Source organism: Alosa alosa, chromosome 1 (assembly GCF_017589495.1).
Source record: "Alosa alosa isolate M-15738 ecotype Scorff River chromosome 1, AALO_Geno_1.1, whole genome shotgun sequence".
Classification (NCBI taxonomy): Eukaryota; Metazoa; Chordata; class Actinopteri; order Clupeiformes; family Clupeidae; genus Alosa; species Alosa alosa.
Genome location: NC_063189.1, coordinates 23,922,040 through 23,937,314, shown reverse-complemented (window position 1 = coordinate 23,937,314; position 15,275 = coordinate 23,922,040). Strand labels below are relative to the sequence as shown.

The following is a 15,275-nucleotide window of genomic DNA, read 5'->3' as shown; positions in this document are numbered from 1 at the left end:
GGCTATTTTTTCCTTTACTCCAATCAAAATGAAACTTTACACAATGAACATATCCACGAAAAGTATTTTTTTTTTTTGTATTACAAGTTTCTTTGAAAATTAATTTTAATATGCAAATGAGCTATACACTAATCGAATATGCTACACCCAAATAGGCTTAATTTTTTCCTTTACTCCTACCACAGTAAAACTTTACATAGTAAAAGTATACATGAAAATTAACTTTTTTTGTATTACAAGTTTCTTTTGAAATGAATTTGAATATGCACAGCTGCCTATTCAGCTGCATGAATTTAAATGCATAAGCTCCACACTTATTGAATATGTAACAATTTGCATAGGCAGAAACACCATTCATGTGTATGACAAATACATCGGCCCAATCTTCATCTAATCATCCTACTCCCAATGGGTTATGGTAATGCTGCTTTTAGACTGGCCTCTAACCTGAAAACTGCCTGGCTTGGTAGTACCTGCCAGGGGTATAACCCCCAGAGGTAGTCTTCAGGGTCACAGAGGCATACACGCCTCCCCACCACGACAAGGTAGCAACAATTAGGGGAGGGTTTTTTTTTTGTGTGGTTTATTTATTTATTTATTTATTTTATTATTCTTTTTTTTTAATCCAGCGTGGATCCTCAACCCCTTCTCTGTGGCTCCCTATATCAGTTCCTAGTTTGTTCTTTGCTTAGTTCTTCTGCTCTGGGTCATATTCATCTGATAAATTAGGCAACTGTGAGTTTGTGCAGCTAGTACCACGACATTTTCCGCAAATGGCAGTGCAAGAGAGCCCATGTTTTTTGCATGTGCATCTCTTTGTGCTGTAGTCTTTCTTGCAACTACAGCGGACTTCATCTAGTATTTCTGGTTTCACACATACACACACACACACACATGCATACACTCACTCACACGCGCACACGCGCACACACACACACACACACACACACACACACACACACTGTATCTATTTCCAGTGTCTGAGGCCAACCTTCTCCACGTAACAATAATACAGAATTGTATGACACACACACACATGCATACACTCACACACACACACACACATGCGCACACACACACACACACACACACACACACATATGCATACACTCACACACACACACATGCACACACACACATGCATACACTCACACACACAGACACACACAGACACACACACACACACACACACACTGTGTCTGTTTCCAGTGTCCGAGGCCAACCTTCTCCACGTAAACATAATATATACAGTAGAATTGTATGAAAATCAGGCCAGAAGTGGTGCCAATCATTTGTAAATCTACCAGCCCAAAATATAATCTCACCACGTTACTAATGACTAAAATGGGATGGCCATTCTGACTTTCTTATGATGTTATTTGTGGGGGAATGTCATGTCATTAGGTAAGACTTGTTGGCAAATAAAAAGAAAATAGAAAGCAACTGGAGGCAAGTTTGTGCAATCAATTCTTAAGGTCACTATAAGTCTTTTTGTGGCAAGTGACCCAGGTAAGTGTGGCAAGAGACTTCAAATGTATCATGTCTATGCATGTAACTTATTGAATGGACATTAATGTGTTAGTTATTTGGACCCTGTTTCTGTTCTTCCTAGGCTTCTTCTTTCGCTGATCACTTTTGGTTTTTGCTATTTAGCTTGAATCGTTTCACATAGAAACTTTATTCAAACTTTGTAACGTAGGTCTTCTATAGGACAAAGCTGCTACGGTATGTTGATTTTCATGTATACTTTCACTGTGTGAGGTTTGATTGTGATAGGAGTAAAGTTAAGATTAAGCCCCTTAGGGTGTATTTTGGGCATATTCGATTAGTATATTGCTCATTTACATATTCATTCATTTTCAAAGAAACTTCTAACATAAAATGTTTTACTTTTCATGTAGACTTTCATTGTGTAAAGTTTTATTGTGGTAGGAGTAAAGGAAAAAATTAAGCCTATATGGGTATTTTGATTAGTGTATAGCTCATTTGCATATTCAAATTCATTTTCAAAGAAACTTGTAATACAAAAAAATTGTACTTTTCATGGATACGTTCATTGTGTAATGTTTTATTTTGATAGGAGTAAAGGAATACAATAGCCCCATTGGGGTGTATTGTTGTCTGGCCTTAATGGCACACATCTTGGATTGATGAGAATTAAACATATTTCCTCAACTAGGATTCTAGGACTTTTAGTATGTTGTTCTGGACACTTCATAGAAATAATCTATGCTGAAAAAAAATATTTTACAATTACTTCTATTTTTGGCTTCAAAATGAGTTAGTTTGCCTGGACTATAAGGGAAGGTTTATTAAGGTGTACCAGACTAGATTTCCCTGGATTTCCATGAATGAAAATCTAGGTGGGCGGGCCCAGGCTATAGCCTCTTCTGGCACCCCTGCAAAAGACACACACACACACACACACACCTATCTTCATAACCTGGAAAAAAATGCATGCAGTGATTCTCTGTAATAATATACATTATCATACACTCTTGCATTCAACTTTTTACCAATTAAATATTTGCTCTCTAAAGTTACATTGCAGTAGGTCTAGCCCTAGCTCTGTTTCTGATAGTCTGGCCAATTCGACCGTTGCTGATGCTCATTTATAAATAGTCCACCTCTTCCGATCAGCCCCGTGGAGGCTAGAGTAAGGCTACAGTGTGATTCCAGGTAGAGGTTTGGAAACAGAATTTGTCAGTAGTTAATCCGAATATTATCTCGCGTAATTGTAACCATAGGCTGCTCTGGAGTTCATATGCTCTTGTGCTTTCGCCTCTGACAGTGCTGGTTTTAAAATCAAACCGACGTTTTTGTTAGACGACATGACAAGTAAATGACTGACAGGGTTACGTTTAAGAGGGCACGAGATTTCAGGTTAACTTTAATTTGCGTGAAACTGAATTCGTGTGAATTGCACAGACTTACGCAACAGAATGCTACAGTTGGCAACAACGGAATTAAAGCACGCATTTATTTTCCATTTTTGTCTAATCCGTATGATTTCTGCGGGGATTAACAGACCAATCATGAATATGGAGAGAGAGTATGTGTAGGTTAGAAGTAGCTTTGCTCACTGCAGGAGTGAACTGGGTAAATGCTGTCCAACTTCAGTGACAGAATGGTAAGAGCATCCGTAGGGTACTGTGGAAATATTTTTTTATTCAAAAGGAGAAAGCCGGAGATAGCCTATGCTTAGATGACCCAGATGACGCTGGGGATGTTCAAATGGCAACATGGAGGGCTATACGATGCTTTGTCCTGTTGTCTGATATGGGAATATGAGCCGTGAATTTGTATGAAAAACAACGTCTCTAATCCAAATTGCAGGTGAGAATCAAAATGTTTATTTTATTAAGCATGCAAATAGCATGTTGATACTGTTTTTGAAGGTTATGATGACAGGTTGATGGAAAAGGTCAGTTTTGGGTACATTACATCTGATAGAAGAATTCTTATGATTAATTTTAAAAATACCATTTGTTTAGGATTACATCCTATTTGATGAATTTAACAAAAGGTTTTCGGTGGGCTATGTGCATTGGTGTGTTTTTAAATTTCTTTCTCTCCAAAACAAGTTTAGAAAGAAAATGGTTTGCACTTTTCAAAAGTCAAAAGGGGCAAAGATGACCCTTTAAAGCTGTTTAGTAACAGCATTTGCATTACGCAAACATTGATTATGATGACGCATGAGAACTATCTTCCTGAGTTTTTAATCCTTTTTAAATCAGTGAATAAACAAGTGAGGGTCTAAACAGCTAACCACAAACAACATGGTATTCTTTAAGAGTGATTTTCGTATTCTTTAAGAGTGATTTTCTACCTGTTTTTTTTTAGGGAGAGATATGGAAGGTAGAAAATTTACAATGGGAGCAAAGCGTCCCCCACGGCCCGTGCTACAAATCAAGGGACCAGAGACAGTGACTCAGCTGGCGTACAACATGCAGGACGTTCTCACCATGTCTGAGCCAATAACACCTTCATCCTCTTCTTTCTCACCTGGCTCCTCCCCTCCTCTCCCTGGATCAGCGGTGTATGCCTTACAATCCAAGGTCAAGGCCAAGTCCCAGAAAAAAGACAAAATACTGGAAAAGGAGTGCAACGACGAAGATACCAAATTGCTTTTTGTGCAGAGGAGAAGAGATGAGGCCTTGTCCCTCTCTTCAATGCACCGGCCTGAGTTGGACATGCCTGGCAGCAGTGACGAAGAGGGAACGGATCAGGTCCAGAGGGGTGTCTTTGCAAGTGAGCCTTCGGCCCTCGTGGAGCAGAGAGCCCTGGCAGCAGGAGAGAGTGAAGGGGGCAGAGAAAGTCCCTTCCTAAGTGTAGCAGGCCAGACCCGAGGCCTTGGCGAGGGAGCCAGTTTAGAAAGTCTTCTTACAGATGGCTCTGGAGATTTGCAAGGGGATGACCTCACATCCAGGACTTCCTCAACCATGTCCTCCTCCCCCTCCCCCTCCTCCAGACCCTGGGCACCTCCAAAAGGCTTCTGGCGTGTCGCTCGCCCAGAGACGCTCGTCTTGGACGAAGAGAATGCCTCAAAGGAGATGCCACCTCCAGGTGCCGATGGATCCCAGGGGAAACCAAAGATGAAAGTGGGGGGTGTGGACTTGGACAGCTACGGGCAGCTCCACCACTCCGACAGCCTGGAGAGTCACCTCCGGAGGTGCTGGAAACAGGAGGCGAGCGCAGCTGAGTCCTTTGAGGGACTGTGGAGAGCTGACAGCCTGGAGAACGTAGGTCCTCCAGAGAGGACACCCTCTCTGCGTAAGAGGATGGAGAGGAGTAAGAGAGCTCTCAGGCAGGTGCAGATGCTCCGTAGGCACAATGCTAAAGGCACAGAGGGGACCGCGGTTGACGTAGATGTGCACCATTCTCAAGAGGATGATGTCAGGGGCACAGAAAGCACGGGTAAGCTAGTAGGTCCGCTGTAAGCCTTAAGGAAGCATGCTTTTGCAGCCTTAAAGATAGTTTAGTTGGACTTTATGTAGGATTTCAGTCAGTTTCTTAAACAAAATGACTTGAAAGGAATACATTACAGGTCAAACTCATTGAACACTGCTGCGAGGCCTTGTTCAGTTGCTGATGAAATGTACATGCCTTTACTCACTCATCCTACTCGTCTCATCAACTCATTTACTATAAATACACTCTATTCAGCTGGATGGCAGGAGGCAAAGTACCTCACAGGTTGCTTTTGAGATCAGTTGGTGCCCTGTGTGCATTTGAGCCCCCCCCCCATCTTTTATCCTTTATCCCTTATCCTGTGCTTACATTGAACGCCACAATGTTCTGTACAGAATGTACACCGTGCATATGACAGTCAGACCCTCCACCCCTAGTCACGAGCAGGTCACCCAATGCAGAGGCCACTCTCTCTGCAGAGCCAGTGTGAGCAGATGTGCTGCCCGCTGGCCGTGATTAGAGGCCTGGGGGAGGGGCGGGAGGCAGGAGCGAGAGCTGCAGTGGCAGTGCCCAGTCACAGCGCTATGTTTTAATACTGCACAGTGAACCGAGTGCCTGAAATCTGCCACCCTCTGCTCAGCCGTTCCCCCTGGGAGCCTTATGCAACCAGATGTGCAGGCGCTGTTGACTGGCAGACCTCGGGTCAGAGAGTGAGTGGGTGTGAATGATTTGTTCTCCATTGTTGCATCCCTCTGAAAAGTCACTTGGATGGGTGTGCCATAGCAACTCAACATTTACAGTAGGATATATTGTTGAAAACTGAATCACTTGCTCTACCTCCTTTCAAGTGGCTGTACAACGTTTGAATGTGAACATTTATTAAGCAATAGTTGAGCAACAGTTAGTTTATTTAGCTTTTATGAGAGGAACATTGTTTTCATCTTACCAATGAATATGATTGTTGCTGTCTTATCTTTAGGTATGCTTAATGAAGGAGAGAGTGATTTGGTGTACACTGTGTCCCCATATGAGTTTGAACAGATCTACAGGTAAAACACATTTGATATGATACAGTTATAGACAATCATTATGTATGCTGTATACACCCAGTATGATTATCTTCACTGTTCTATTTTCAATGATCAACATTGTTTATAGCATGTGTTTACAGTGGCATATAAATCCAGACATCTAGTTTATCCCTGCACATAAGACAATATCATTAATTTCCTTTACAACATGAGGCTGTTACTTGTGTAAGTTACTTGTGAAAAACATTTCGTAATCACCTAGAGATAAGATCAGCTTTCCTATACGCAGCATAATACAGCACAGTGTAGCACTCATGCTTTTAAAGAGATTACATAAAGCAGCTTTGAAAGATGATGGTGTTGATATGGCCACACCCAGAGTTTGTCTCTTTACATGGAAGTGCTATGGGTTTTACTTCAGTGCTAGCTTAGCTTGTGCTTTCTGGTAAATCATGCAAGCAGTGTCACAACACATTTTTATATATTTTGAAATTGGAAACAAGCATTGTTATTCAATAGTTTTATGTAAAGTATTATGCAAACACATTTTGGCTGTCAGCCGAATTTACATGCTTATTAAATGATCATGCATGGTATGATTATTTAAATGTTTTGGACTGCCAATTAGATATAGGTCAAGATCTTTTTTTTAAATGTGCTCAGGGATTATAACGTATTATAAGTGTATGATATACTCATAAATGTGTCTGCTTTTTGTAAAAAAAAAAAAGCCATACTGTGTAAAGAATATGTAACATGTCCTCGTTTCAGATGTATAGTCACAAGTGACGACCTGCCTCTAAGCCCTCGTCACGAACAAGCCAAACGTTTGCTTGAGAGGGCGAGGTTGAAAGCCCGATCTCAGTTACCCAAAGGTGAACAGCCTGTCCGCACTGGTCCAGCAAAGGTCCCGTAAGTGAACTTCACTCTCTCTCTCTGTCTTATTTCTGCCCCACAGTGTCACTTGAGTCTTCCTCACAGGGTGTTGGACACAGCCTGGGGTTGCGTAATAGATTACTGGTCGTCCCATAATCACGGCCCCTTACATCGGCATTTACGTGCAATATGAAACCCAAGTAGTATTCAGCACAGGCTGAGACCCTGCACTGGACTGTCTGTGTTATGTAATCAAGTTTGTGACATGTTGCGATTATTTTTCTACGCCCATGTTATTCCATAAATCCTGCCAACACGTTCTAAAGAGTCAACAAGTAAGCATATGCACCATACACTGACTAAATAAAAGAACCCTAGGAAAATGACATTCTGTATATTATTACATAACAACAGCATACTCTGATGTGATCATCGCTGACATTAAGCACCGATAACACATTTTGAAAAGCTTTTTCAAGGCATTTTTAGTATAAACAATTTATTAAAAGCTTATGTTTTAAAGTGCTCTTGCACCCATGCTGACCTGACCTATATTCTGCAGGCTACTAAAATCCTCCCAAAATAAAATATGTTCATAATACAAAGGATTTAATCAATATACTGAACCCTAACATTAGGAGCACTACATACTTATGTCATCAGAATTTTAACAATAGAAATGCGACACTGCAGATTATTAGACAACAATTTTGATATTGAGGACCAAGCTGCTGTTATATTTGGATTCAACCCTCTTATGAATGATGGATAATGAAGGAGGGAGTAAAGTAGCCTAATGACACATGATATTTTGTTCTCCTTTAGTGAACTTCCTGTATTCCATAAGGCTGTGCAGGTGGCCCAAGAAAAGGCAAACAGGTAAAAGACTTAGGGAGCTTCACTTGTGTTGTTTACTAGGTTATGTAATGCATTGCTTGTCATTGCTAAGTTATATTGTCAGTCATGGTTGATTTGAGTTTTTTTTTATTTTTAGTTGAATAGACATTTAACCTTAGAATATCAACCCTTTATATACAAATGTATGGCTCTTTATCTTCCTCAAACCAATATACAGCTAATTCTATTGCAGTTATCCTAATAGTCATGTTTTTTTTTTGTATTCCTTCCAGATGTCTTACAATATGTATATTCATTCTAACTGTCTTAGAAAACATTTGCATTCTGACGCATTTCCTCCATAATATGTAATTTGATTCTGATTTATTTATTTATTGGTTGCATTATATATTGGATACCTGTTACTTTAGCTACCATGACCTTATTGAGTTCAACCATGTCTCTTCAGCAGGGATCTGCAGTCTGGCTCTCCCTTACAACATAAGGCAGTAGCAGTGCAGGGGGACTCTCAAGAGGAGCCATGCAGGTAACATGTCTTTATTCAGCTGGATGATGCTCAGGACTTTGCTAATTTTTTGTAGTTCCCTGTATGATGTTCATGGTATCATAGCAATGTTGATATTGTTGTATAGCCTCAATGTTAATGATAATAAATGTAGAAATCTCTCTCTTGGAGTGTTAAATGCATTGTGTATTTATCTGAACCATTATTATAGGGGCAATGTTTGTCTGAATGAGTGTGTATATTTCTCTTGTAGGGATGTGCCAATAGGATCTCCCCCTCTGCATAAGGCTGTCATGGCAGCATCCCAGGATAACATATGCAGGTGCAATGTTTTGTATATTAATCAGAGTAATCATTACTAGAATAATAGAATCAGATAGTTTAAGATTTCAGATAAAAATGCTGAAAAGAAAAAGAAAGGACAGCTGACAGCTTCACAGCACAAAAAGCCTTTCATAAGATGTTGTCTAACAAACCAAGAGCTTTCACTAATCAACCAATATCTAGCATGCTAAATATTGCAACATTAAGTCAGTGCTTGATGTCATGAAAATACTACTTTGAAGTAGCTGTAGCTATTTTGAGTTTGTCAAAATGATACTATTACAACAGTTTCTTCAGTCTTTCCATTTGATACGAGCAGGCATATGCTGTCATGAAAGAATGTGAATATTTCTCTTGTAGGGAAGTACCATTGGGGTCTCCCCCATTACTTAAAGCCGTACTGGTGGCAGCTCCGGAGGAGATATGCAGGTACGAATCAGCAATATATTATCAGCATATTGAGTAGATTATTTGTGCAAACATACAATTACTTTACATGATTTTCTGGGTAAACACACTGTGCATATTTCTGTTCTGAAGGGATCAACCGACTGTGTCTCCCCCACTGCACAAGGCCATCATGGTGGCAGTCCAGGATGAGATATGCAGGTACAATTCCTCTATGGGATGATACATTTGTGTATATCCATTACCAGTATTTTACATGTATTATATATAAAGGTTGTTGTCTTTACATAGGTGAAGGTGCTTAGATATGGACATTGTACAGCACATATTGTTTAGCTAACACCATGTTGAGTGTAGTCTATCTATAAACATTTGCCAACTTATACCATATTTAACTATTTAAGGATGTTACATATGCCTTTTGCTAGCAAAAAAAATATTTTATTTTGGTATACATACCAAAAATAGACAAACATACCATTAAAGACAAACAACAACAACAACAACAGCAACTTGCATTTACAGGTGTAGAAAAAAATTTATATCATGGAGATGTCCATAGCCCTGCATAGACTGAGAGATTAAAGGCTCAGGAAACCATTGCCGGTGTTTTTACTTAGATCAGAGCTCATCTCATGTCGACATTTCTGTATCAAAAATTCTTTATTGTAATATTTTGAGATTCTGGATTTTTGATTTCCATTAGTTGTAAACCATAATCATCAAGTTTATAATAAGTATAAGTATATATACTTTTTTGATCCTGTGAGGGAAATTTGGTCTCTGCATTTATCCCAATCCGTGAATTAGTGAAACACACTCAGCACACAGTGAACACAGTGAGGTGAAGCACACACTAATCCCGGCGCAGTGAGCTGCCTGCAACAACAGCGGCGCTCGGGGAGCAGTGAGGGGTTAGATGCCTTGCTCAAGGGCACTTCAGCCGTGCCTACTGGTCGGGGTTTGAACCGGCAACCCTCCCGTTACAAGTCCGAAGCGCTAACCAGCAAGCCACGGCTGCCCCTATATAACAATAATTATAATTATTATAATATAATAATACAGATTGAAACAAAAAAGGTTTTAAATATTTCACTGTATGTGTAATGAATCTAGATTATACGCTCAGGCCAATCCAAACTTTTCTCATCTGTTGTTCCTTGTTGGTGGAACACACTGCCAGTTCCTACAAGGGCAGGGACATCCCTCAAAAAACATTTTCAAAAAACTCCTGAAAACCCAGCTCTTTAGAGAACATCTCCTCTCATAGCACCACTTACAACAAGTCTTGCTGATCCTAGCACTTACCAGCCGTCTTGAACTGACACGTAACTGTTAAAAACAGCACTCACTGATGCACTTATTCTTACTGTACTCTACCGTTTTTAAATTGTCCTAAAATTGATGAGAAATGCTTTAAAACTTAAACTGTTTACCATGTTGTTAGTCGCTTTGGTTAAAAATGTCAGCCAAATGTAATGTAATGTAATATATAAAAATGTCACTTTTAAAAAATAAATTACGGGGGAAAAAATAACTTTTCTTGAGATGTTAATGCTTTTTTTTTTTTTTTAGATGCACCTGTATATGGCACTTTATCAAACCACCCAAAGCACAGTACAGATTACAGTGAAGCACCTAACTGGGTGATGCACACCAGCCATTATGTACCAGAATTCTCACCATACACCAGCTTGAGGTGGAGAGTGAGGGAATGAATAAATTAGCCAATTACATTGGAGGATGGGGGCCTGATTGAATGAGCCTGTTTGAAAATTTAGCCAGAACACACAGTCCATATATAATAATAATAATAATAATAATAATAATAATAATAATAATGTTATTTATAACGCACTTTACATCAATTCAACGACCTCAAAGTGCTACAATGCACATAAAACAACATAAAAGACTTAAAAACTAGCATAAAAGGAAAACAGAGAGAAAATCATTAAAATAGCAGTCATACCTCATTATATCCCTTGTGGGCCTTTCTCCTCTGTAGGGATCTGCCTACTGGGTCTCCTCCACTGCATAAAGCCGTCCTGGTGGCGGCTCAGGAGGAGATAGCAATTGCCCCCATCAAACTTGTGGATGTTCGGGGCAGAGAGTGTGAGCGCGGGACACGTTCTCGTCGGGTCGGCCAGTCTCCCACACGTGTGCGCTTTGAGGACGAGTCTGAGAGGGAAGCAGAGCGACGGTACCTAGAACGGGTCCGGCAGCGAGGGCCTGTGGTGACGGACAAGTCTCAAAATGCAGCAACCAAACCAGAACAGAGTCGAGGCATGTCCACGGCAACCATCCGAAAAGAAGACGAAGGAGCGGCAAACCAGGTGATCATACCACAGGAGGAGGTTGTTGGTAAATGTGATGCCTGCGGGTCGCTCCTAGGAATCATTATAGCGAAAGACGCACACGGCCAGCCTGTCCTGAGCACTGCTGATGGGCGAGGGAAGCTTGTCCCCAAGTGGGTCTCCCCCGGTCCGGCCGACCAGCCGCAGAGTTACAACGCCGGAGACACGGACCTCGCTGCCATGGCAGCCCTGGCCGACAGTATGGGGGGTGCAGGTGAAGGAGGCGCCGGAGAGCAGGTGTCTGGGTTCGGCAAGCTAAGGAGGAGGAGTTTGAAGGGCGAGAGGCGCGACGAGGCAGGACACGTCCTCGGCCCCTACGCCCGCAGCCAGGACCTGTGGGCGCAGAGGCGCAACTCCTATTCAAAAATGAGGGCAGGCATGGAGGAGGGCAGCCTTCTGTACACCCAGAGTATGCCCATGGCACCCCAGGGGGTGACATTCTCACTTGACGCTCAGTCCATGCTAGGACACGTGCCGGCTGCAGCAAGCGGCTCTGGGATTCTTAAGGACACCTCGTCTCCCCAGTTACCCCTCAAGTCGGCCTTGAAGTCCTCCTCCAAGAACCTGGCTAGTGGGCAGCGGGTGCTGACGCTGCTGCCCTCCGTCCAGTATCGGCTTGTCCATCTGGACCAGGAAAAGGAAGGGAAGCCTCACCACATAGAGCTCTCGGCTGACGAGCAGCTCACGGTGATGGCAGGGACTTCCTCTACAGGTCTCACACCCTGTATCAAGCAGTCTTCTCTCAGGTACACTACTGCCAAGATGACCTCTGACCTCCCATCTCAGGGATTATGGGATACCTCCTCAGAGGCAGTGCCAGGTGAGTGAGGGAATGTTGTTTTTCTTTTCTTTCTTGTCTCTTTTATTTGCTCTTACCAGCTTTTTACTCCATCTGTAGCTTTTCAGTTCTCCAGTGGTTGTGCATTTTTCAGATTACCTTTCATGTTATGCAGTTAACACAACAGTGAACTACTCCATCTGCTGGCTGACTGCTTTCACCACAGCTGACTCACATGAAGAGAGGTTCAGAAACTGATGATGACAGGAGAGAATTTGATGATGACAGGAGAGAATTTGAAGCTGGCGACTCACTGTGTGGTTTTTCATTGACAGCTCACTTGGGCGGAGAGGATCTCACAGGTGCCTGTGCTCCAGGTGGCCCTCTAGAGTGCCGGCCAGCCTTGCGTTGCGGGGTAGGAACCAAGGCTGATGATCTGAGGTCAGAGCTTCTCCGGGCAGAGCACCGCAAGGCGGAGCTCATGTGGGAGGACATGCCAGAGAGTGCTCGGTGGGTCTCACCTCTTAAGTCACCCATGATCCTGATCTCTCACAACTGCATGGAACTGCACTAAAATGATCCTATATACTGAATCTCTCCTTTTATGACTCCACTGATTCCTTTAGTTTTCAGTCAATTTTTGCACCTTTTATCATCACGCTATAAATCATTATACTCATTGTGATTATTTGTACATTTTTCCATGTGCACACAACTCAGCAGGGCCATGATGGAACAGGAGGGCAAATCCAAGCTCTCTCTGCGGCGCTTCTTCTCTGCCATGGGCCTCAACAGTGTGGGCAAGCTGGTGAAGGGTAACCGCTCCAGCAGCATGGATCACCTGTGCTCGCCATCTGCCCGGCACATCGCCCCGGCTCCCATCTCCGCCTCGGCCTCCCCCTCTCCGTCACACCGCCCCCGGACTCGACTGCAGAGGACCCCATCCCTGCAGTCCCTGCACACGGTGAGGTTAACTGCTGTAAAATAAGTGGACACAGTATAATAACTGTTTGATAATTGATGACTGCTTCTACTCACCTTAAAATGATAGATTCTTTGACTAGACTAGAGCTTAAATTAATATTAAACAGCTATGCAAAACTGAAATATCTACAATTGTGCAAATCAGGAACTCTGGATAATTTAGGAACATACATCAAATCAGATATATAAATTGTTTATTGGTGTGCTTGTTTACTCTTTTATTAATAAGTACTACATTAAAACCATTAGATAGGGGTAATTGTAGTCATTGACGTGGTTGTAATTTCACATTTCACCACCAGGAGTCTCCTCTGGCCCAGTTGAGAAAAGTCTCTTCCGTACAGAGCCTCCAATCCCCAAAGAGGCTAAAAGAGCGTTCAACAATATTGGGAGCAGTGCCCTATAATCTGGCTCCAAGGTATAATTTTTTAAAATGATGTCTATGTGTGCATGTATTTGTTTTTTGTTTTTTGTGTGTGTGTGTGTGTGTGTGTGTGTGTGTGTGTGTGTGTGTGTGTGTGTGTGTGTGTGTATATTTATTTTATTTGTATTCATTCTCATTGTAAATACACATTAAAGGCTAATTTTATCCACGATTCATCTGTCTGTTTTCTGTTAGGGAATTTGACCAAGATCCATGCCTCGGGGATCTGGAGGCCCCTCGTGGGCCCCAAGGGCGTCTGGTCCAGGCTTACCCGGATGGGACCCTGCACATAGAGCTGAGTCGGCCAGCTAACGGGCCCTTTGGATTCGTAATCTCCAGGGGTAAAGGCCGCCCAGGCTCAGGTAATGTTCCTAACACCTCACCTGGGTTGCATACTGAAGTCCAATGCTGAGACCTTCATACCATAATAAAGACTCAATAAACTTAAAAATGCAATATGTTTTATCTTTTAAGATCTGACTATCCACTGTTCCTTTAAGCTGTTTTGGGAGGAAACCATAATTTATGTTGCTTCAGATATCACACACTGATCTACAGGATATGATGTGTATTGGTGTAATAGTTTCAATTTGTTTAATATTGCATTGCATGTTCTTTAGCAGACTCTTACTCAGAGCAGCCTGCTGGTTTGAAAGTGTATTGCTTGGATATCTTAGAACTTGCTATTAGTGATGCTATTACTGATGTTTACCGTTAAAATACACGCATAAGAAATTAGTACCATTCAATATGGCCAGACTGGTGCAAGAAGCTATGCTATGCTTCCAAATGAATAACCCAAGATCCCTCTGCTTTTCCTCTCAGGTGTGTTTGTGGACCAGGTGGGAGACACCTCAGCAGACAGCATCTACACTGGGCTTCTGGGGGTTGGGGACGAGATTCTGGAGGTGAACGGGGAAATGGTTGCTGGCCTGTCTCTGGAGCAGGTGACCCGGCTGATGACCCGCGACAGCACAGCATCCATCCGGATCATCCCTCATCGCTGGATCCAGAGCTGAGGGCAGCCTCCAAAGCTCCTCACAAGCATTAACAAGGCTGCAGAAATGCTGCAGAGGAGGATGAATGGACTGATGGAATGAACTATCAAAAGCTGTGCTGTTGGTATATGACACATATGACATAATCAATAAATTTGATTTTTGCTCCAATTCATAGACATTTATGCCGGCGGCCTAGAATAGATGTTAGAGTTCTTTATCAGCTTGCACCTTTACATGTACCCAAATGCTACAATGACCTTAATCTCATTCTACATAGTGCGTTTTTTTTATAAGCCATACCATACAGAACCTCTCCCTGGCAGAGGAAGTGGAAATGACAAGTCACTGACTGAAATGACAAAGATCAACATTTTGAACCAGACCTAAAAATATATTCCTTACACAAGGGAGTCTAAAACAACTGTGAGTGTTCATAACCTGTGAGTGAAATCGTTTATGACCAGACAATAAACCGGACCGACAGTCATATCACAAGCTCACAGTCTAAATTTTGTGTTTTTGTCACACCAACACAAATGACAAATTAGAGATGAATTACAATTGATTTAAACAGGTCACACTTTGTAGCATTATCCAGGAATGTGGCGTTGCAACCAGGTGGCTTATCAGAATCTAATATTTTTAAATGTAATATCTAAAATATATTTCACGCGTAAATTGGTATTCAAAGTTCTCTAAACAGAGCCTAAGCCACGATGCCACTGATGTAGGCCTAATTGGTAACAAATAAATTGTTATGATATACGAGTGTAGCGCGTAGCGTGTTTGACTGTCGAACTTTTGGACAATCCGTTTGC

At 42.0% G+C, this 15,275-nt stretch overlaps 1 protein-coding gene across 3 annotated transcripts; it reads left to right on the top strand.

Annotated features, from left to right (window-relative positions):
• The first annotated feature begins 3,111 nt into the window (after window positions 1-3,111).
• si:ch211-13f8.1 lies at window positions 3,112-14,952 on the top strand. 3 transcript variants are annotated; one of them, XM_048238307.1, is made up of 15 exons: window positions 3,112-3,336; window positions 3,844-4,917; window positions 5,891-5,960; window positions 6,714-6,854; window positions 7,644-7,697; window positions 8,128-8,202; window positions 8,435-8,503; window positions 8,866-8,934; window positions 9,046-9,114; window positions 10,922-12,090; window positions 12,384-12,558; window positions 12,769-13,012; window positions 13,335-13,450; window positions 13,652-13,818; window positions 14,282-14,952. In XM_048238307.1, exons 2-15 carry the CDS (start codon window positions 3,852-3,854, stop codon window positions 14,473-14,475), a joined length of 3,678 nt encoding a protein of 1,225 aa, XP_048094264.1. In that variant the 5' UTR covers window positions 3,112-3,336; window positions 3,844-3,851; the 3' UTR covers window positions 14,476-14,952. The 3 variants fall into 3 exon arrangements, with proteins under 3 accessions (XP_048094264.1, XP_048094253.1, XP_048094244.1); XM_048238296.1 differs by having other exon boundaries at window positions 8,125-8,202; window positions 12,772-13,012; XM_048238287.1 differs by having other exon boundaries at window positions 8,125-8,202.
• Window positions 14,953-15,275: the final 323 nt, after the last annotated feature.